At 47.2% G+C, this 22,469-nt stretch overlaps 1 protein-coding gene and 1 pseudogene across 1 annotated transcript in view; both read right to left on the bottom strand.

Moving 5' to 3' along the window:
• Positions 1-14,174, bottom strand: part of Dnmt3b-ps1 (DNA methyltransferase 3B, pseudogene 1) — a 58,200-nt pseudogene extending 44,026 nt beyond the window's left edge.
• Dnmt3b (DNA methyltransferase 3 beta) overlaps positions 1-22,469 on the bottom strand; it is a 38,625-nt gene that overhangs the window by 2,494 nt on the left and 13,662 nt on the right. Inside the window, 19 exon segments of the mRNA NM_001396349.1 lie at positions 623-741; positions 1,348-1,417; positions 5,681-5,766; positions 6,582-6,730; positions 6,978-7,068; positions 7,329-7,474; positions 8,271-8,355; positions 8,874-9,060; positions 9,666-9,778; positions 10,042-10,121; positions 12,068-12,112; positions 12,271-12,393; positions 14,028-14,172; positions 15,033-15,140; positions 17,268-17,426; positions 18,397-18,591; positions 19,116-19,241; positions 21,514-21,630; positions 22,108-22,169. Coding sequence (NP_001383278.1) covers positions 623-741; positions 1,348-1,417; positions 5,681-5,766; positions 6,582-6,730; positions 6,978-7,068; positions 7,329-7,474; positions 8,271-8,355; positions 8,874-9,060; positions 9,666-9,778; positions 10,042-10,121; positions 12,068-12,112; positions 12,271-12,393; positions 14,028-14,172; positions 15,033-15,140; positions 17,268-17,426; positions 18,397-18,591; positions 19,116-19,241; positions 21,514-21,630; positions 22,108-22,169 — 2,206 coding nt within the window.

Genomic DNA, 22,469 nt, shown 5'->3' with positions numbered 1-22,469 from the left:
GCTGCAGGAAAGTGGAAAGCAGGCGATGTGAGCCCCGCTGGGTTGATTGCACAGCAGAACAGAGTCCACTCAAGGAAGAAAGGGGAAATAGTATCTCAGTGGGGTGAGAAGGAACAGGGTGGTAACGGAGTTGAGGGAAAGGTATAGATGGGCTATGGTGACTCACACCCATAAGCCCCGCGTTCAGAAGGCTGCAGCAGAAGGAAGGCCTCAGGTAAGAGTTCCTGCTCGGTCCACAGACCGTCTTTGCGTAAAGAAACAAATCCGGTGGGAATATGGAGTGTTAACATCTTCACAAAATGGTTAATATTAAGTATCTGGTTAACATAGGAGGCCACCACGATCTATACAGCAAGGTCAAGGACAGTCTACCCTGTATAAAAACTAAAAAAAACCACAGCAACAGAAACTGAGAGGTGACTGCTTCTGTACAATAAAGAGATCAGAGAGACTGAGGCTGAAGAGGACTCTGGGAATTAACCAGCTTCCTTAGCTTCTCATTTAGACCAGATTTTAGGATAGGATAACAGTCGGTGCAGAAAGGTCTCGACCTCTGCCATCCTGTGTCTCACCCCATTTCCCCCTTCCTGCTGTCGTTCCCACAGCTTCAAGTGCAGCTCACCTTTCGAGCTCAGTGCACCACAGAACGTCATCCTTGCCATTCATGACTACAGGGAAAAGCTGGTTTTTCCCCTGTCTGATGGAGTTCGACTTGGTGGTTATTGTCTGTACTTTCTTTAACTGGAGAACAAAACAACATCGCAGGGTGAGCACAGAAGGCTTCCAAGTGGGCTCGGGCTCAGAAGCATCCAGAGGGGTTTGGAGAGGTGGCAGGGACAGGGAGAGGAAAGAAAGACTGACTGGAAGGGATTCTTTATGTGTCCCACAAATGCCAAGTCAATGAACAGGGAGGACCAGACACATACATTTATCCAAAAGTGACTGTGAAGGATCACATGGGGGCCAAGACAGCAGTTACTGACAGAAGGGTCGTGAAAGAACAGAAAGCATCCGGACTCAAAACGGCCACCAGAGCTTGAGCAGCAGGCCTGTGCCTTAGGCAGACCTGGAGGCCCTCCTGCGTGTCTGTGACTTCACAGCACATAGCCTTTTGCAGCGGCATCCAGCACTGTTAGTCCTCAGAGCATCTGCAGCACGGCCCTGTGTGTCCAACATTAACCACGCAGAGTTCGGTGGCATCTAGTTCTCAGTTATCCAGAGCATCACCTACTCTGCACTGGAAGGAGAGACAGAAAGAGGCCCAGCACCAGGAGTCTGTGAGGGAATGAGCAGGCACCATGAGGAGAGAGCCATGGTCCCAGTGTCATAGAGCACTCCACATCTTACCTTTGCTGTCCTACTGAACTCCAAGCAGTCTTGTAGCTCGAGCTTATCATTCTTTGAAGCTATCACAGGCCTGGGGACAGCCAAAACCCGTTACTCTCCAGTGTCTGCCCGGGAGGTCCAAGTGAGACCTCACTAGTCAGACGAGGGAGGGGAGAATCTAACTTTTAGAGTAAGATTTAACTTTTTAAATGTCTGTGTGTCTTTGCCTGTTCAATGCTGATGCTAATGTTCAATGGAAGCAAAAAGAACATGATCCTTCAGAACTGGAACTACACAGTTCTGAGCTGATATCTGGCTGCTGGGGACAGAACAAAGAGCAGCAGGCACTCTGAACGACCTTGCCAGTCCCCAGCTCCAGAACCTGCTCCATTGTGCTTTGTCCACAATCATGGTGAGTTCACAAGGCTGTGTGCAAAGTGCCAGAGGACAGCCCAGTTCCTACAGATAGTACAGTGTGTTTCTATGGAATGACATGCATTAAGGAGGAAGAAAGCCTTATGTAAACCAGAAAGTACTCTTCCATATCTATATACAGGCACCATATCACTTTAATGGATATCACCGTAGGCATCTTTCCCATCCACATGCACTGTTCTGGATGAGCACGCAGAAGGCTAGTGAAGACCAACCTCTCATACACATTCAGTGACTGCTCCCTGACTAGGTAGCAAGGCTACCTGACTTGCGAATGCAGATTCAAACATCAAGAGATGGGTTTCGAAGCAGGAGCATGTCCACATGCACACAGGGCGTGGAAAAACACACTGGTGTGCAGCCCCGTCACAGGCAAACACACCTGAGTCATCACAACGGAAGCAGATTAGTTAAGGAATCACACACACACACACACACACACACACACACACACACAGAGTTCTGACGCCACCAAATGACAAACCCCTCTTTATTTAGGGTCCTCATGAACCTTATGATACCAATAAAAAGCAGTTAGACCTACATAGATTCAAAGATGCACACAAAACTTAAGTAGGGTTTGTGATACTTGGTCAAGTCCAATGCAGAGATGCTCTAGTGGATGGTGAAGACCAAAAGAAAGCTTTTGAGCAGTCAGTCAGTGTACACGTGCTCACACAGGCACACGCACACACAGTATAATAGTAAAAGAAAGGGGGAGTGTGTGACAGTGTATCCCATAACCAGAGATCAGCTAGTGCTGTCTTATGTCTCTTCCTATTAGTTTGTAAAGGATGCGGCCATGTTTGAAAGCGATGTCTAACTGAGTAGCGAGGTGATGAGTCAAGCAATGATTTGACAGAATGAGTCAGAGACAGGTTATGTACAATGCTCATAAGAACAGCACAGGAAAGAGGTGTGAGGTTTGAATGGGTTTGGTTCCCCCATAGACTCATGTTGTTTGAATGTTTGGTCCATAAACCATGGTACTATTAGGAGGTGTGGCCTTGTTGAAGTAAGTGTTGTCACTGTGCTGGTGGGCTTTGAGGTCCCCTCTAAGCACCATGCTGTGTGGAAACAGCTGACTACTGGCTGCCTATGGATGTAGAATTCTTGGCTCTTCTAACTCTCTACCTGCCTGCACATTGCCATGCTTCCTGCCATGATGGACTGAACCTCTGGAACTGTAAGCCATCCCTAATTAAATGTTGTCTTTCATAAGAGTTGCCTTGGTCATCTTGTCCCCTCACAGCAATAAAACCCTATGACAAGAGGCTACGTAAGAACAGCACAGGAAGAGAGAGAGATGCACAGCTGTGGTGTGTGGTGTATGGGGTGTGGAGTGTGGTGTGTATGGCAGTTCTGCTGAGACAGTTTTACAGGGACAGCCTGCAGGGAGAATACACTAGACATGGCTGAAGACAGAATGAGCTAGAGAATGAGAAAGAGCCAAAGTTAGTTTGAGGTCAAGCAGAGCCATTCAATCAGAACCCGAGCGAAGACAAACGAATCAGTCAGCTTGGAAAGGCTAGAACAGCTGAAAACTGCACCAGATAGCCAGTTCAACAGTAGGACTCCAAGATGTCAATTACAGCTCCCTAACAAAGTAACAACCTCCTATAACTTCCAATGCCAACATGTACGTCTGTGGAGCTGTGTTCAGACACAACTGCTTACATCCATACTGGGAGTTTCTTTCCATGGCACTCTTGACTTAAATTTACTGATCTTTTTTTTTTTTTTTGGTTCTTTTTTTCGGGGCTGGGGACCGAACCCAGGGCCTTGCGCTTCCTAGGCAAGCGCTCTACCACTGAGCTAAATCCCCAACCCCAAATTTACTGATCTTAAAGCTTGAAGCTAACTCATAATCCAAAGTCCTTCCTTTGGCAAAGAATACTCATTATTTACGTGGCATTCCTTCTGTTCTGTTGAGTGGGTATCTCTCTGAATCCACAAGAGCAGTTGAAAATCCCATTCCCAGTCCTGAACACACACCACCCTCCTCATTAGCTTGTCCACTCCACATGCGACATTGATAGAGTCACCACTGAACAGGCAAAATGAGAGCTGGGTAAATTAGCACAGGATATCCCAAGAATAAACGTGGACTGGTAACCAATAATGCAGCAACCTATGATGATTAATGATACCGTAAAATGATACCCTCCCACCTGTCAATATTGTCCCTGGACAACATCAAAATCAACATCTGTCTGAAAATGTTCCAAAACTCATGGAGAGTCAGAGATTATCAATGCCATTTTACACTGTACGTCCTCACTGGCATGGTCTTGGAATCAAACACAGATGACAGGCTACTGAAATCAGTATATGAGCATAGATGCTTATGCATAATCCACAGACTCAAAGTGTTGGTCATGATCAAAGGTGGGAAACACTGACAGAGAAATCACAAGGTTATCAGTGTCTGTACTACCCACTCTTTAAAAAAATGTATGGAGAGATGGCTCAGCAGTTAAGAGCACTGGCTGCTCTTCCAGAGGTCCTGAGTTCAAATCCCAGCAACCACATGGTGGCTCACAACCATCTGTAATGAGATCTGATGCCCTCTTCTGGTGTGTCTGAAGACAACTACAGTGTACTTATCTACTAAATAAATAAATCTTTAGAAAATGTTATTACGTGCATGGAAGTATTATCTGCATGTCACATGCATGTCTGGCACCCTCAGAAGACAAAAAGGCAGAGTCCCTGGAACAAGACACTTTAAGTCCAGTAATATTTAGAAGCCATAAACTTCCACCATACATGTCAAAGTGTCAGCCTATGGAATTGGAAGACATTTGCCCACTCTACCTTTGATGAGACCATATGCACACATGCATACATAGAACTAAAGCATGGGAACAGTAGTAGGTGAACAGTTCAAAGATGAAATACAAACAGGCATGATGGAAATGCTAACTGTATCAGAGATCGCATCCTACGCTCGCCTAATAGCCGAACAGCTCGTGGTGCTGCGGATGCAGGCCAGGGGGGAACCTTACTCATTGCTGGTTGGTGTGCAAAGTGGCTCAGACACTGTGCAGTGTGGCAGTTCTCAGTGGGCTGGGAATGGATCTGCTGCAAGGTTTGCTCTACCGGTACTAACAACAAACCCAAGGGACTTTAAAACACACAACTACAGAGAGTTGCTCGGCCATGTTCTCTGTCGCTCTACTCAAAATGGCAAGAAGCTGGAAACTCCCTAGATACCCTTCAAGAAATGAATGGATAGGGCTGGAGAGATGGCTCAGCGGTTAAGAGCACCCGACTGCTCTTCCAGAGGTCATGAGTTCAATTCCCAGCAACCACATGGTGGCTCACAACCATCTGTAAAGAGATCTGATGCCCTCTTCTGGTGTATCTGAAGACAGCTACAGTGTACTTATATATAATAAATAAATAAATCTTTAAAAAAAAAAAAAAAAAAAAAAAGAAATGAATGGATAATGAAAATGTCGTCTACTTATACAGTGAAATTATCCAGACATTAAGAATAATTTAAAATTATGAAACTTGAAAGTAAAAGGATAGAACTAAGAAAATAGGGCAGGATGTCCCAGTGATTAAGAGCACTGACTGCTCTTCTAGAGTTCTGGGTTCAAGTCCCAGCAACCACATGGTGGCTCACAACCATCTGTAATGAGATCTGATGCCCTCTGGTGGTGTGTCTGAAGACAGACATTCTCCATTGGCACTCCATAACTGGTACTGTTATGAACCACAGTGTAAATTACCTGATAGGTAATGTGAGTACTGTTAAAATAATGTAGTAATGTAAATCACTTATAGGTAATCTCTGCCAAGGGGTCACAACCCATAGGTTGAGAACCACTGTTCTAGAGGATTAATTTTATCAGTTATACTGGTGCATAACTTTGCACTGTTTTATAACTAATGCCCTCAGGGCTCTTACCTGTTCATTCCAGGTAGATTACCCCAGAAGTACCGGGCCCTGTGAGCAGCAGAAACCTTGATGGCGTCGATCATCACTGGGTTACACTGCAGGAAGAGAAGAGGAGCTGTTGGAGTCTCAGGTAGCACTGAGCACAGATCTGACCTCTCTGTGACAAGGCCTTCTTAGCTATACAAGAGGAAAGGACACACCAGTTCCCACCCAGACGCAGGCTGGCAGATCCGAGATCTGTCTGTACATGCGAGAGATGACATCAGACCTGCCCTTTGACTCAAGCCAGAATTCTAGTTGCAGGTTGTACGGACAGCCTATGGACACCTCCCCAGAGGTTCAAGGTTCAAGACTGCCTTTGCTTAAGGCTGAATTATAATCCCGCAGTGGCGGTGAACACCTGTAACCCCAGCTCTCCACAAGCAGAGACAGGAAGAGGAAGAGATCAAAGAAAGCGAGAGGTACATGAGACCAGTGTCAGAAAGAACAGAGACAGGAGGATGGTTTAGCAGGTTTGGGTGCTATTATGCCTCATGACAAGAGTTTGATTCCTGGAAGCCACATTGTAGGGAGAATGGATCTGTAAATCTGAAACCTTCAAACACACAGAATGGCAAGTGTGCCTATGGCCTGTGTGCACATACCAAATAAAGCTTAAAATGAAAGAAAAGAAACCAAGAGAAAAACACAAGGCTATGGATCTCCCCACAGTCCTTAAATCAAGCCACTCCTAGTACAAATAGAAGAACTGACTGACATGGATGGATCCCCGAAGTTCAAAGAGCCTGCTACTTAGTCCTCAGATCAAACCGCACCCCCCTCTAAGCGGGAAAGAATTTCCTCAGCAATATCATCAGTCTTGGGTGTTCTCGGTGCCTTCCCTGCCAGGTTTCCCTGCCAGTCCACTCACTGCCAGGAATCGGGAGATGTCTTTCTTGTCATTCACTTTCATGGCCACAACATTCTCGAACATCCAGAAGAATGGACGGTTGTCGCCCTCCTTGGGGCGTGTATAATTCAGCAAGTGGTAAAACTCAAAGAAGAGCCTTCCTGTGCCCTCTGTATGGGGAACAGCATCGGAACAGGGTTCAATCAAAACCATCATTCAACATACGCCTCAGAAGACCAAGAATATGCGAGGCACAGCATTAGCGCGGCTGTGTGTGTCCTGGCATAGCCAGTCCTGGCATAGCCAGCCCAGAGCCAGGAACAAGGCACAACTAACAACGGTTCCTTTGCTGCATTTTCCACCTGAACAGACACACGGCATATAGTGGTCAGGGGGTCCCAAACCCAGTCTGCTCACCATACAGGCCTTTCCTGGCAGGATTGACATTAGAAAGATCATTGCATGGGCTTCCGCCAATCACCAAGTCAAATGGGCCCCACTCTTCAATCTGAGGGAAAAGACAAAATCGCATACACAGCTCGTATGACCCTGAGGAAGGAACAATTGGACTCTGGGGGAAACTGCTAAGAAATCAATTCTAGAATATTCCTTTATCACATTAAAATTTGAGCCCAGAAGCCTCAAAGCTTGTGTTGTAACTACCAACCCTGGACCTGAGGGATGGGGACAGCACAAGACCAGAAAAAGTCCAAAGTACAAGAAGGATAAGGGAGCTGTGATGAAGCCCAGGAAAAAGGAGACTCGCACATTTTTCTTGGTGATTTTCCGGACGTCATTGACATATTTGATTTGGCCTTCATGCTTAATGGTTCCTACAGCAATGGACTCTGCACAGACTTCAGAGGCAACGTACTTCTCCACTTTAATACCCAAGTCCTTGAGCACCAAGTACCCTGTGGAAGAATCAAGAGAAATGTGAGGATGAGAGGCTGACATTAGCCCCAGGGGACCTCAGAGCATGGACCACACAGACTACTGTCTCATTAGAGGAACGGGCAATCTCACAAAGTAGAAAGGGGTGAGGAATGTAGGTGTTTCATATATATATGGGAAACCGTAAGAATAAAAGTTAAAAAGCAAGAGGTACAAAGTGTGACCTTTTAAAAGAGGGAGGAAGGGCGCCATGAGCCACAGAAGACCTGAGTGCAGTGCGTGTTGACCGAGTCCTGCAGGTACACAAGTTGGAGAAAACAGAGAGGAGACAAGACGGAAGAGCACTGCCTGATTATCCCAGCATCTGTCTGTCCGCCAGGACTCTCAGATGCTTGCACAGAAGGAAAACAAGATGCATGTGGGGCCAGGAGGGAAAGTGGCAGGAAAAGGATCTTGACACCAGGCCTGATACATGGACGACCCACACAGCACAGACGTTGTCTCTGATCTCCACAGGTGTCTGTGGGGCAAGAACAGGCTCACAGTCACACACACACACACACACACACACACACACACACACACACAAGCCCAGGAGGTGTGCACAGGCTCACAGTCACACACACACACACACACACACACACACACACACACACACACACACACACACAAGCCCAGGAGGTGTGAGAAGGCAGAGAAGCCGTGGAGGGCAGCACATCTGACATCTCTGCTACCAATGTTCTCAATCGTCACATAGGAGACACCTCAAGCTGCCTAGATGCTTCCTTCATTGTCCCATCAGAGCAGCAAACTCACCTGTTGCAATTCCATCAAACAGGGACAGGACCCTAATGGGCCTCCTTTTGGCTGCAGGAATCGCTGGGTACAACTTGGGCGGCTCCTGCTGGATAAGGGAAAAAAAGAGATACCTCAGAGTGTCCATCCATCCTCCAGAGCCCAAGAGTTTTGACGGGAACAGTGAGCACGTGTTTGGCACAGGCTGGCCATTCCGTACTCAGACAGGGTCACAGTTGACAGATAAGAAAGGTGACTGGTAACTGCCAAGGCCTCTAAGACGGACGGTGCTGCGCACTCGGACCCAACCTCACCACTTAACCCAGCTGCCTGTCAACTCGACACCAAGCTCGTGGCTCAGCTTTCTGTGCTGTGATTTCAATCTTATTACGCCTATTACTATAGCCTTCAGCTTGGTGTTTTCTTTAGGCTATATCTCACTATGTAGCCTTGACTGGCCAAGAAGTCACTATGTAGACCAGGCTATCCGTGAACTCAGAGACAGGCCTGCTCCTGCCTCCTAGGCTCTCACATTAAAGGCATAACTCTTGCTCTTACGTGTACACAGGATTCCAGATTCCTGGGGACACTAAGGAGTGGGTCAGTGCAGAGCCTGTGACTTACAAACTCTTCCAGGTCAGGATCAGTAGTGAAGAAGTCTTGCAGGCGCATGTTCCAGTCCTTCCTGCGCCGCAGGACCCCATGGCAGCGCTGCGGGAGGCACATATAGCAGCTCCAGGGTTCCTGCAGCTTGGCATCCTCCGCTGTGCCTGTACCCACCAGCACCTCCAGACACTCCACACAGAAGCACCTGCATTGAGTATCCAGGGAGAATGGGCACCAAGGTGACCAGGCAATTGTCCCGCAGACCAAGTTCCCTGGGGACAACATCCCTGCCAATTGGTCAATCTCCAAGTGTTTTTCAGCTCTAGGTTAAGAAACCACTTCTTGGGGCTGGAGAGATGGCTCAGTGGTTAAGAGCGCCGACTGCTCTTCCAGAGGTCCTGAGTTCAATTCCCAGCAACCACATGGTGGCTCACAACCATCCGTAATGGGATCTGATGTCCCCTTCTGGTGTGTCTGAAGACAGCTACAGTGTACTCATATACAAAATAAATAAATAAATCTTTAAAAAAAAAAAAAAGAAACCACTTCTTGGACACAGATCATCCAATTTCCTCCAAATCTAGACCCCTTCCAACAGGAAGTTCACAGGTCTGACCTCATAGGCACTCCTGACCTGAGCAAGCCAAGCACATGCATCAATCCAGCACAAGCTTGCGAGCACCGGATTCCACAAGATACCCATGGGTGCTCATTTCCTGTTTGTTTTTAGCTGACTACAAGCTGCTGGATCTGTGGGTACAACCCGGCACCCAAGGCCCTTTTGTCCATCCCGCATCAAGGGCCACTCACCTGCAGCAGCTTGTGTTACTGCACAGAAGCAGTTCACGGCCCTCACAGCACACGGTGCAGTAGGACTGATAGCCGTCCTCATCGTACATGTAGAAGAGCTCCAGGAAGCGATCCTGGCCCAGAGAGAAGCAGGTGACACTGCAGACCTGATCTCAGCCATGCAGTGAGCTGCATGGGGCCCCAGCTGGTGACCCGGCATGCACCTCAGCCACCCTCCTTGTGGAGGGCCTTCTCTGCGGTAGCACCTGTCCCCCAAACAGGAAGTGTGTGGGAGTGTGCCCTGGGGAAGCCGCTCACTAGTGCCTGGAGCAGGAAGTGTGCTGAGGACCCAGATGGGGATGGATGTGGCTGGAGGAAGAAGGGAAAGAAGACTTACCCGGCAACTCTGACAGAGCCCACCCTCAAAGAGGGGGTGGAAGGACACAGGGTTCTTCTTACCGCAGGACAGACAGCGGTCTGAAATAGAGATGGGGTATCAGGGTTTAGGCATTAACCATTCAAGTCCTAAACACCTGGCCTAACCCAGGCCTGTGTCAAGGACATTGTTCTATGTCCAATGCTGTATTTTAGTGTAAATGTTACTTACTGTTTCAAACCAACAAAATTGTAAGCATCAAACACCATGAAGGGCAGCCTCAAGAAGAAATTAAAATACCAGCCTCGATTATTTCTGGTTTGCATACAAATGGCACAAAAAACACAGGCACTAATGGAAAGTCCAATACGCTTGGTGGGTGACAGGACCCATCTAATCCTTAAAATTCAAGTGCCTTCAAACTCCAAGCCGTGTCCTCCGCCCTCAGACAGTCAGCACATTTTCACTAACTGGATCCAATACGATATCTGAGTCAATTTGTTTCTGAGGTGAACATCCCAGTGGCCAGGAGTGGCCATAGCCAGGTGCACTGGAACACACGCTAGTCCCAAGTACTTCTGAGGCAGAGGCAATGGGACTCTTAGCTCCAGCCTGGTCTTTGTAGGGAGAATTGTACTACAATTAGGGCTAGGGAAACAGCTAGGGCTAGAGAGACAGGGCCTCAATAAATACATAGGTAGACAGACAGACAGACAGACAGTACTGTTAGCCAAGGCTGGGAGGTGGTAAGTGACTAGTATATGGAAGTGCGACCAACGTACTTTCAGACCAGTTATAAGCATCATCTTTCCAGGGATGAGAGAGATACAAGGTTTGTCTCCGTCCATTAGTGACTTTTGCAATTTATTTGCATATACTTATGTCAAAGTACATGCACACATGTACGCTATGAAACCACAGTCCATATTGGGCCTCCCTTTTTTCCTTGCTTTTCCTCACAGTCTGTATGCGTGTATGCGCTTCACAGGTTTGTGCACATATGAATATGCCTGAATGACGACATTCCTATGATCAAACTGAAGAGAACATCGTATGTTCTCCCTCTTCTTCCTAAGCGGCGCAGTATCTAACACTATTGCCCCTGCACTCTAATCTTAAACAAAATCTGTTGTATTGACCTCTTTTTTTTTCTTTAAGATTTATTATATGTAAGTACACTGTCGCTGTCTTCATACACACCAGAAGAGGGCATCAGATCCCATTACAGATAGTTGTGAGCCACCATGTGGTTGCTCGGGATTGAACTCAGGACCTCTGGATGAGCAGTCAGTGCTCTTAACCACTGAGCCATCTCACCAGCCCATACTGGCCTGTCTTGTTTCTCCATGTACAAACCCCAAGATTATAGGTAGCTTAGTCATAGCTTTGTGGAAGTGTATTTCTGGGAAAATAATTACCCTTGCATAGTGAGTGGCATGTTATCCCGCCCCATGTTCATGAAACCTGTGTCTATAACAGTGATATATCCGTCTGTCTCCAGAGAGCCATGCCACTCAAACAAACCAAGCTGTTAAAAAAAAAAAAATTGCAGGCTGGAGAGGTGGCTCAGCGGTTAGGAGCACTGACGGCTCTTCCAGAGGTCCTGAGTTCAATTCCCAGCAACCACATGGTGGCTCACAACCATCTGTAATGGGATCCGATGCCCTCTTCTGGTGTGTCTGAAGACAGCTACAGTGTACTCACATAAATAAAATAAGTTAATTTAAAAAAAAAATTGCACTCATTCCCTTAGTCTATGCACTGACACACACAGGACAGACATAGCTATTCTTGACAGAAAACTGTACATGTGTCTTACTACGAAGACACCAAGCCCTGCTTGGCTTTTTCCCATGGTTTCAGTAGGAATGCAGCCCAGGATTTATTTGAGCCACAAGCTATTTACTGACAGACATTTCCCTAGTTCCAGTGATGTAGTTTCAAGGTCAATGCCCAGGTCTCTGGATTAAACCCATGCATGCAGAAGGGCAAGGCCAGGGTGAGGCAGGCCTGGGGCAGCCCCAGGAGGGATGGGAGACAACAGTACCTTCCAGATTGCCCTTGTTGTTAGTGACATCAGAAGCCATCCGTTCTGTTGAGGAAAGAGGGACAGGTGTGAGATGAGGTGGGGACGTCTCTCCTGACTTCAGCCTCTCACCCTGTATCCCACAGTGCCATGGTCCTGAGGACCTGCTGCTCCCAGTTCTGCACCATGCATCCCCAGACCTTTCAGCATCTCCCCCAAATCACCTCGGCTCTCCTCATCTTCCCCTCGGTCCTTCCCACCATAGCTATTTGTCTTGAGGCGCTTAGGGGGTGTGGAGTACTCAGAAGCGGCAAAGTCAATGGTTGTGCGTCTTCGACTTTTGTTCTCTGCAAGGGAAGCAGGCAGATTGACTGAGGGTCTGAGACAAGGCAGGCCCAGGACAAGACCATGTGTTGCCTGGGATCCAGCTGCTTCTATAGCAGGGGACAGTGACGGGTGTAGGGAACTCAGGTGGGGAGCCCAGAGCAGAAGCCAATACTATGACATACACTGCTGTCTGCCAATGACAAACAGGAGCATTGAGATACTAAGCATTTGAAATGCCAGGAGAGGCAGGATTTCACACTGAGGGTCAGGTCCAAATTGATGCTACTGACTGGTTCAACTGGATTTGAACAATGGAATCTGCTTTAGCAAATTGTATATTAGTTAATATGCATTTAATAATCACGCTAGATAGCTGATGTGTATTAGTTAATATACACCTCTAGACATCACTAAAAATCTGAAATATTCTAATTTTCATAAATGGTACCTTTAAGCCTACAAGGTTTCAAAACAGGGTTATAATAAAACCCAGTTTTAACAGAAATAGATTTTATATTGGCTCATATTGCAAATCATTGAAACTGACAACTCTAAGGGAATAATTTTCCCATGATAGGGCTTCTCTGTGTAGCCCTGACTGCCCTGGAACTCATGCTGTGACCAGGCTGGCCTCAAACTCAGATTGGCCTGCCCCTGCCTCCTGAGTGCTAGGGTTAAAGGCATGGACCACCATAGGCAGGCAGGCAATCAAAATCCCTAAGGAAGATACGTATAATAGTCCCCAAATTCATCCTGGTCTACATACTGAGGCCCTGTTTCAAGACCAGAAACATGTCCCTTGAGATGGCTCTGTGGGTAAACACGTTTGAGGCTAAGTCTAATACATCATGATACCTGGCTCCTGAGAGTAGAAGCTATACTCCTATTCATTACTGTCTTATTTCCACATGTCTCCAAGCATAAACATACAAAAAAAGGATAAAAAAAAATTTAAAAAAACTTAAAGACCACAAAACTCTTAAGAGCCCTGGACAAAGTGACAATCGCCAGTGCGCATGTGTCGTTAATATTAACAGGAGAGAAGGCAATAATCCAAAGAGTGTAGAAGACTGGATGTGCACCCAAGGTTAGCCTGAGGGTCAGTGGGGGTGGGGTGGGGGCAGGGCGTGGGGGTGAGTGACTCAGATCCGCTTAGCAGATGACTCTTCTTCAGGGAGTGCTGTAGAGAGAGACTGCAGGACAGAGCAAAGAAAACCACTGAAGAGTGGTAAGGTAATACCGCGTCTCCTGGCTTCTAAGTTCCTACTGCCTGAACGACGCACCTTCGACTTATGAACCTCTTTGGCAGGAAGACAAGACAAAAACATTGTATTAGATCAAGGGACTGTTGGGATTTACCCTTCATTATGTTGTATCATGGGTATCATTCAGAGAGATCAAATGCTTCTCAAAATGGCAGGTGACCCAATCTATTTATTTTAAAGAGAAGCAGGAACACGAAGACAAAGGATGAATTACTTGCACATGGAAGCAACGTGTCTGGGAAGCTACGTTTCAAGTAAGCAATCCCCCAAGCCTCCATAGGTTTTTAATAGCCCTGGGGTCCATTGGGACAAAAGGCCCAATGAGTATACTAGGGGTGGCCGTGTGACTGGGGGCTATACCATCTACAGAGGCACAGGTTTATTCCCACCTGGTTGCTTGTTGTTGGGTTTGAGGCCCTCGATCCCAGTGGGCTTGAAGCCCCCGTGGGCCCACTCCAGCATGGGCTTCAGCTGGTCCTCCAGTGAGTCTCCAGGGCGGCTGGGGAAGGTCTTGCCAGCTCGCACCATGGCTTTCTGCCAAGACACAAAGGTGAACAAGTCTGTGTGAATGGGAGCGGGTGAATGAGGTATGAACCCAGGGATTCCCCGTGATGGGGACGGCATTCCTTAAACTGTGGTGTCTTTCAGAGTTAAGCAGCTGTCCTGGGCTGTGTTCCATGGGGTCTAATTTAAGGGACAGTTAGGGAAGCAACAGAAAGGGACTTTGGTGATGGGATCCTTTCCTATAGGTACCAGATATCATCACATTTCTAAAAGAGACTGAGCATCCTGAGCTATTCTTTAAGACACAGAAGTGAGCCTCAGGCTGTCCCACCCCCAGCTTGTCCAGGAAGACTACTTTTTATTATTTTTTTTTAAGTATCTTTTATTCGGCCTGATGTAATTTCTTTTTTTTCAGAGCTGAGGACCAAACCAGGGCCTTGCGCTTGCTAGGCAAGCGCTCCACCACTGAGCTAAATCCCCAACCCCTACCTTTCATTATTATTATAGTTGAACACTTGTCTATGCGGTACAAAGGTTTATGGGGCTAAAGTGAGGGAGGGGAGAAGCCTAATATTTCAAAAGGATAAATAAGTGTCTACAAATGTCTGTAAAAGGCCCCTTTCAGTAGTATGACTATGACCGTACAAGTCGGTGCTCATCCAGACTTATCTAGCTGGTAGCATTAACTCATTAGTGACCGACCCCCTTCAGACAAGTGAGACCCAGTCTAAGTCAGACTCCTTATTCTCCCCATTGGTATCCCTTCCTTGGTATTCCTGCTTCCAAGCCAGTCTTGGTAATATCTTATCACTTTCCTTCCGTCGGTCTCTTCTTCCCTGCCTACAGGCTGAAACCCTAGTTACCCTAGTCATTACCCACACCCATGTTACCTCCAGAGTGTGGTACATGGCCTTCCTATAAGAAACCAGCTTATTGAAGGTGGCCAGATTAAAGTGCTGGCTGAACAGACCCAGAGCCACCAGCTTGTCAGCAGCGATCTAGGAGAGAAAAAACATGACCGTGACTGACCCACACCTAAGCTCATGGTTCACCCAGAGCCCATTCCAGCAGACTCCACAGCTAGAAACTCCCAGTGTGGGTAAGACTCGGTCCACGGGAAGTCTCCTCAGCACCCTGCAGTTTTGAGTACATGTGCGTGAACAGAGAGCATCAGGTGAGGCTCAGTCCTGAAACTGTCCTCCATGTACTCTGCGTGTTCTTCACTCTTCCTGGGTGTGAAACACCCGCTGACTCTGATTCATTGAGTTCCCACAGTGCACACTTGAGCCCTTACTAACCACAATGACTGTCTTCCTTATCTTGATCGCTAAGGCAAATCGTGTGTGCAGATACGGAAGTGAGTCATGGATGGAATCTGTCACGAATGCAAGTATAACTTTGGGTGACTCAGGCTGTAGGAATGTATGGGGTCCCTGGATACAGTGCTCGTTTCCATGTTCAGTCCTATCTTAGGCTTCAGAGCCTCAACTCTGGTCAGCTACCATGCTCTATCTACCATAAGCATCAAGTGGGTGTTATGGAGGCTTTGGGTAGTACCTGGCCTCTGGCCAGGACCACAGCACATTGTAATGCCATCCCATAACCCTACCATCTCCATGCTGCCCCATATAGGCATCTGATCCTGTCTTCTATAGAAAGGAGTATTAGTTATGTCTCACTGAATCAAAGCAATGGCAAATCCCTGCAGTCTGATGCTTCTGAGAGTAGCATAGGCCCAAGAAACAAGTCCTATTGCTCCCTCTGCTGTTAAGACACGACAATTGCATGTAACTCTCAGATCAGACTTCATGTCCTGATTCCTACCCCAGGGGAATGTGGACTGTATTTCTGAAAGTCAGAATAACTACAAATTCGCAGCAAACAGAACCTAAAATAGAACAAAGTCCTCTAAATGCCATTTCACCCAACTGCTTGCTGTACCTCAGGAACCCTTTTCTGTCTGGACAGGAATTGAAATAACAATGACATTTCTAAGGAAACCCCAAAGGAAATAAATTCTACCTGCGTCACTCAAATGCAGTCAGCTGCACAATTTTTAGGGGTTATGAGGGCACTGGTTCCTTGTACACGGGACTTGGGTTAAGGTTACCAGCATTTAATGGTAGCTCATAATGATCCGTAAGTCTGAAATTCCTCATCTGGCCTCCCATGCTGTCCAAAGCTACATTCAGGGAAATACCCTAACTGACAAAAAAATGTTTAAAGCAGATCATGGTGCATGCATTTAACATGTGGGATGCTGCTGGGATGGTAGAACTTGCCTAGCACCTGTGAGGTACATGGGTTGGACCCATAACACTTAAAAAGGCACAAAATAAACTCTCAATTTATGCCCAGAAGACCCTCTCATTAGAAAGATTTAAATGGGGGTTGGGGATTTAGCTCAGTGGTAGAGCGCTTGCCTAGCAAGCGCAAGGCCCTGGGTTCAGTCCCCAGCTCCGAAAAAAAAAAGAAAAGAAAGATTTAAATGGCAACACTAGTTCAAATTACCTTTTCATGCAGCCGACACAGACTTCACTGGGTACAGAAGGCCTGTCTCTGCTGGGATTAGAGGGGTAGGAAGGAGTGTGTGTGTGTGTGTGTGTGTGTGTGTGTGAGAGAGAGAGAGAGAGAGAGAGAGAGAGAGAGAGAGAGAGAGAGAGAGACTGAGACTCGGTCTTACTTGATAGCCAGCCTGGTCTACAAGGTGTCTGTGTGTGTGTGTGTGTCTGTGTGTGTGTGTATAGATGCCCCACAGAGGCCATAGGAGGGCATTAGAACCCTGGCAGTAGAATGACAGGCAGTCGTGGGCAGCCTGATGTAACTCAGTAACTCAGCAGACTTGTCACAGCCATGGCGGCACACACCTTCCGTCCCGTTACTCAGTTGGCAGAGACAGAGTTCGAGGCCAGAGAGTGACACTGAGAGACCATCTCTAAGAATAAAGCAGTAATCTGATTCTACAGTAAGTGTCTAAGACAGGTAAACCATGAAGTGGTTTTCTTTACTCCAGTACCAGTGCCAAGCTTACTGTAGCCATGGGCAGAGAGTCAACCTTAGAGCCACCAAGAGAAGAAGCAAGGCCTGAGGTGTCAAGCCCCAAACCTGCCTTGCTCATAGCTCACCTCAGAAAACTTGCCATCGCCAAACCACTGTACCCAGCGCATTCCGGGCATGGCCTGGCGCTTGGAGGTGGCTTTCCAGGACACCACCATGGCAGGCCACCAGGAGAAGCCCTTGATCTTTCCCCACACAAGGTCACCTATTCCAAACTCCTTGTCATCCTGGAAGAATCAACAGAAAGAATTATAGTTACTAGGGAAGGTGAACTCTGAGAATCTACCGACCAAGGGCTAGAAAAATCTTGGCCATAAAATGTGATGTAGGAATTCATGAAACAGCTCGGTGGTATTTACAAAAAGATACCCAGGAAAAAGGGGTTTTATCAAGTGGAGGCCATCGTTTTGTAAGTCTATCCTGTCTTTCACTGCCTCAGGCATTAAACCTCAAATGCGGCTTGGTGGGAAGTATCTTAACCACTGAGCCATCTCTGCTACTGTTAGGAAAGCAGAAAGAAGCCTGTGCGCTCTCTTGAGTACGTATTACTTGGGCTAATGGCCTTCTCCTAAATAATTAACCATAACCTTGCTACAAAAAAAAGGCAACACATGGGGTTCCATCAGGAGGTATTCTGAATGAACACAAAGTTGACATTGTCAAGATGCTAGAAATGTATTCATTAACTGGCAGTGTATACCACCAGCCTCAAGTGGTTAACTCAGAGACTGAATCCATGCAGTGTTACACTATTGCTTAACTGATAAAAGCCACAAATGTCATCTTAAAAAACTACATCCCCATAGCAACTACTCAGATGCTAATCTGTCAGGTGGGGATTAGAACAAAGAAAAGCCGTATTATGAAGTCCTTGGATTGTAATTCTATTAATAAAAGTAATCCTAATGGTATATGCATATAATCCCAGCATTCGGGAGATCAAGGATTTGGAGGAAATCCTGGGCTACACAACTTTTTCTTTTTTTTTTTTTTTTTTTGAGACAGGATCTCACTATAGCCCTAGCATGGATTTCTTTCTACGTAGAACAGGCTTGCCTCTGCCTCCTGTGTTTTATGATTAGATGTACACAGTATGAAATCTTAAAATCCTTTAGTCACTGAATAAGTTTTACAGTTTCCTTGTCCCTTCTTTTCAGTCTTACGCAATCATGGGCCAGTAGCCCGTCTCAGTGGTACCTGATACTCAGTGCTGTCACCATCCCTGCTCTCCGCATCCACCTGTGTGGCATCCATGCCCTCCTGAGGGCCGTCCTGGCTCAAGTCAACCGATGGCGTACTGCTGCTCTTAGGTGTCACATCTTCCATGAGCTCGATGCTGGCAGGGGATGACCATGGCGTGCTTGCTGAAGACGATGCTCGCCGCCTCCGAGACTAGACAGAAGGATGAGATGGAGACGCAATGAGGCAAGGCAGAAGTGGGCATACAACTAGTATCCAACAGGTTCTCAGAGAAGCACGAATAAAGGAACAAATCAGTACCCCAGAAGACAGGGTTACAGGAACTGGCGGCCATTTGACCCCAAGGCAGAGCAGAGACAGAATAAACAGTGTGTGTTCCATGAAGCTGAGTTCGGAGGGCAGGGTCCCTGGTTAGCTGTGTCCATCTGGAAACAGAAGAGTGTTCTGGCCCTGCTGGGGTTGCCTCAAGACAGCAGGAAAAGACACCAGACAAAGGTGATGACACCAGTGGCTTCCGGCTCAATTCCAAGGTGGGCTAGAGACCCAAGCACTTGGAAACTCTCGCCTCCTCCAAGTCGCTCCAAGTAGGATGAGTCAGGAGAGAAAGTAAGAAGCCAGACCCTGGAAAGCAGGAGTGTGTGAAGAAAGCACCCGTTATACACAACGGCAATGTGTTAGTGAGTGAAGCAGATCGCGCAATCAGAAACCGGACCAACCTTGGTAGCTGGGAACTCCACGGGGTACTCCTGAACGTGGTAGCGGCCCTGCCGGCCTCGCGTGATTCTGGGGGAGGTTCTTTGCCTCTCCAGGCTGGAGATACTGTTGCTGTTTCGGGTTCGGACCTGAAAGAATAAACACTGGGCCTTAGGGGAAGAGATGCATGGGGCCAACAAAGGCTCCCAAAGGACTAAGACCTTGAGAAGGCCTCGCTCAATTCAACCTGGAGGTTAGACGGCTGGCTGTAATCTCCGGGATGCATTTAACAAGGGCTATCTTTGAAGGAGACCATCAGACCGTTCCATGACACAACACACATTTGGCCACCTGAACTGGCAGCAGCAAGTGGGGACTGAATTGTTTGCCTTCCTAATGCTGCAAGGCTTAAATGCAGCTCCTCGAGTTGTGGTGACCCCTCGACCACATTATTTGTTGCGATTTTGGAACCACAATTTTGCTGTTATGAATCACAGTGTAACTAATAATGGAGGACTATCTGATATGAGACCCTGTGAAAGGGGTCTTCAAGCCACATCCCCAAGGCGTTGAGACCCACAGTTTGAGAACCATTGCCTTAAACCAAGTATTCCACCAAGAAGCACAGGCCTTGATACCGGCTTATTCAAGGCACTGAATGAGGGCAGAGCAGAAAGTGCATTTTCTCAGCTCGGTGTGCACGTGCCTGTTGCTGCAAACTCTATATAAACATTATGGTTAATCAGGTGTGGGGGGTGTCACCTGCCTGTACTCACATCACGGAGACACAGAAGACACAGGAGACAGCCTGAAACCCACCTTCGGCTCAAGAACAGAGTTGAAGTTACTGGGAATTGTCTCCAGTGTGTAGGACAAGGAAAGTACAAGTCCACAGAAGGTGATGTCATTGCAGTAGCCGCCATGTTCTCGCTGACCCACTGGGACTTCTCATTCAATAGACTTTTTTCTGTTTTTAGCTCTGACTGATATATATCCATTATTATGTTTGACATAGTGTATGAGTACATTGAATTAGATTAGAAATCAATACATAAAAGGCCTAGTCAACGTCTTCTTAAGCCAGGGCATATGCTCAGAAAAAACAACCCACAGAAGTGGCAGGAGCCCCAATCAACCACCCAAAAGTGACAACCTCACAGTAGTCAGGAGTGAACCTGTTCTCTCTCTTGGACACAGAATGTTGAATACATAACATAACAGCAGTGGCAGGTGTGGAAGACTATGTTCTTAATCCCAGCAACTGCAGAGGCAAAAGCAGGCGGATCTGAGTTCAAAGTCAGCTCAGTCTACAGAGTAAGTCCCAGCTGGGGGTACACAGAGAAACCCTGTCTCAAAAACCAAACATGCAAAGGATGCCAGCAATGACTTAGCTTAGCAGATACTTTCCACAAAGTTGACTCATTTGAGAGTTGTGCATAGAGCTAAACTGGTAGAATGCCTGTTTCGTGTAAGATCCGGGTTTGAGCCCTAGCCCCACACCAAACCAGATGTGATGGTGTGTTTGGTGCATGCCTGCAGTGCAGCCAGAAGCAGGTCAGGATCTACACAGTGAGTTAGGGTAAGGTCACCGCTGAGGCAGTGCAACACGGATCCGCCTGCCTCTACTGAGTAGGTTCTGGTGTTCCAGAACCTCCACACACCCAGGCTTAAAGCTCATCCCGGGCGCTGGAGAGATGGCTCAGTGGTTAAGAGCACTGACTGCTCTTCCAGAGGTCCTGAGTTCAAATCCCAGCAACCACATGGTGGCTCACAATCACCTGTAATGAGATCTGATACCCTTTTCTGGTGTCTGAGACAGCAATAGTGTACTCACATAAAATAAATCTTTAAAAAAAAAAAACTCATCCCGTCATCCCGTGCCACCAGCAGGAACCTGAACCCTGAACTTAGACCTGGTCACATAGTGGAGAACAGGGGTGTCGGTGACCTTAATAGTTCTCTGGCTTTTAGGAGCTAATGAATGTGAAGTCCTCCTCAAAGGCATTGTAGTCAGAAAATGTTGACGATATCTGAAAGTTAAGTGGTTTCTGTTCATCAAGCTCTTGGTGTCACATTCAGTGAGGGCCAAGCAGCTGTGGCTCGTGTGCCCTTTGCTCTATCACATGTCCTTTTACCCTGAGGCTCGGGTTATATTCTGAATTACCCTGTAGTAATCAACACTTAACCAAGGGGTTCAGTGGGTTAGAGGACTTGCCAAAGCCTGCCAATCTAGAGTTTGGTCCCCGGAATCTACATGCTGCAAGGTGAAAACCTAGCTCTCCTAAGTTGTCCGCTGACCTGGGCAACACACCTAAAACCAAATGTGTTGGGGGGAAAAATCTGATTAAACAATGTCTGAGCCTCGTTTTTTGGCAGGCCCAAGGATGGTAAGAGGAACCTGAGCTAGCAGGTGGGACTTACGGCTGGGCTTTCAGAGGGAGTCCTGGCATCCTTGGTCTCTCGGGTGAGCTTTGGCATCATGAGAATATCAGAGCCATCTCCATCATCCGCTTCACCATCTCCATCTCCTACCATGTCCTATGGAAAGGTGGATGGGACAGAAACATCATTACAGTCCCCAAAATATACTCTATAATCACCTAGTTTTTCTCTAGTGAAACTTCACCTCTGCTAATCACATGGTCACAAAACCAAACTGGGTTAAAAAGATAAATCCCAGGCCATCAGCACACTCTGCAAATGGGACTAATGTTGCCTCCAGACATCTCAACTTACAACACATGAGAAGACATGAGCCAAGGGGTTGGTGGTGGCCAACCTGATTTACCGTGACAGCAGGGACGGCCAGCATACTGTCACACCAAAGATATCATGACCAAGGTGAGCTCACTCCAGGAATGACTGAGTTTTGCTCTTTTAATGTACTGAGGACAGGTATGCAGGAAGGATTGACTGAAACAGACTTTTGAGTGCAGTAAAGAGCTCCATTTGTCTTTTTTTTCATGCAATCAAAGTTGAGGGGAAAGCCCAGAGCCACACGAAGAGAGGTGCTACCTGCGTGTAATTCAGAAGGCTGGAGACCTCCCTCTTAGACAGCCGTGAGCTTGATCTGCGGCCTGCAAGGAAGAGTATGCGTTTGGGAGTAGGACAGTGATAGCCAGCCTGGAGAGTGGTCTCAGCAGACCCCAACCCAGTCATTTCAGGAAGCCAGTGTCCGCTATATCCATGAACCCACAGAAGGGGTACAGGGCCTGGCTTAAGCTTTTATCACCACAAGCTGAGTATTAACATTTTAGGGTGGAAAGAATCCCTTTCCTTCATGTCCACTCCAGGAAACTGGCTATAATTTCAAATGTCCCCATGTGGCCAAGTAGCTCTTGGGGTCAACGGAGAAATGGGCCACTTTTATCCACTTC

Source organism: Rattus norvegicus, chromosome 3, assembly GCF_021556685.1.
Source record: "Rattus norvegicus strain SHRSP/BbbUtx chromosome 3, alternate assembly SHRSP_T2T, whole genome shotgun sequence".
Classification (NCBI taxonomy): Eukaryota; Metazoa; Chordata; class Mammalia; order Rodentia; family Muridae; genus Rattus; species Rattus norvegicus.
This window is presented reverse-complemented; position numbering and strand designations above follow the sequence as displayed.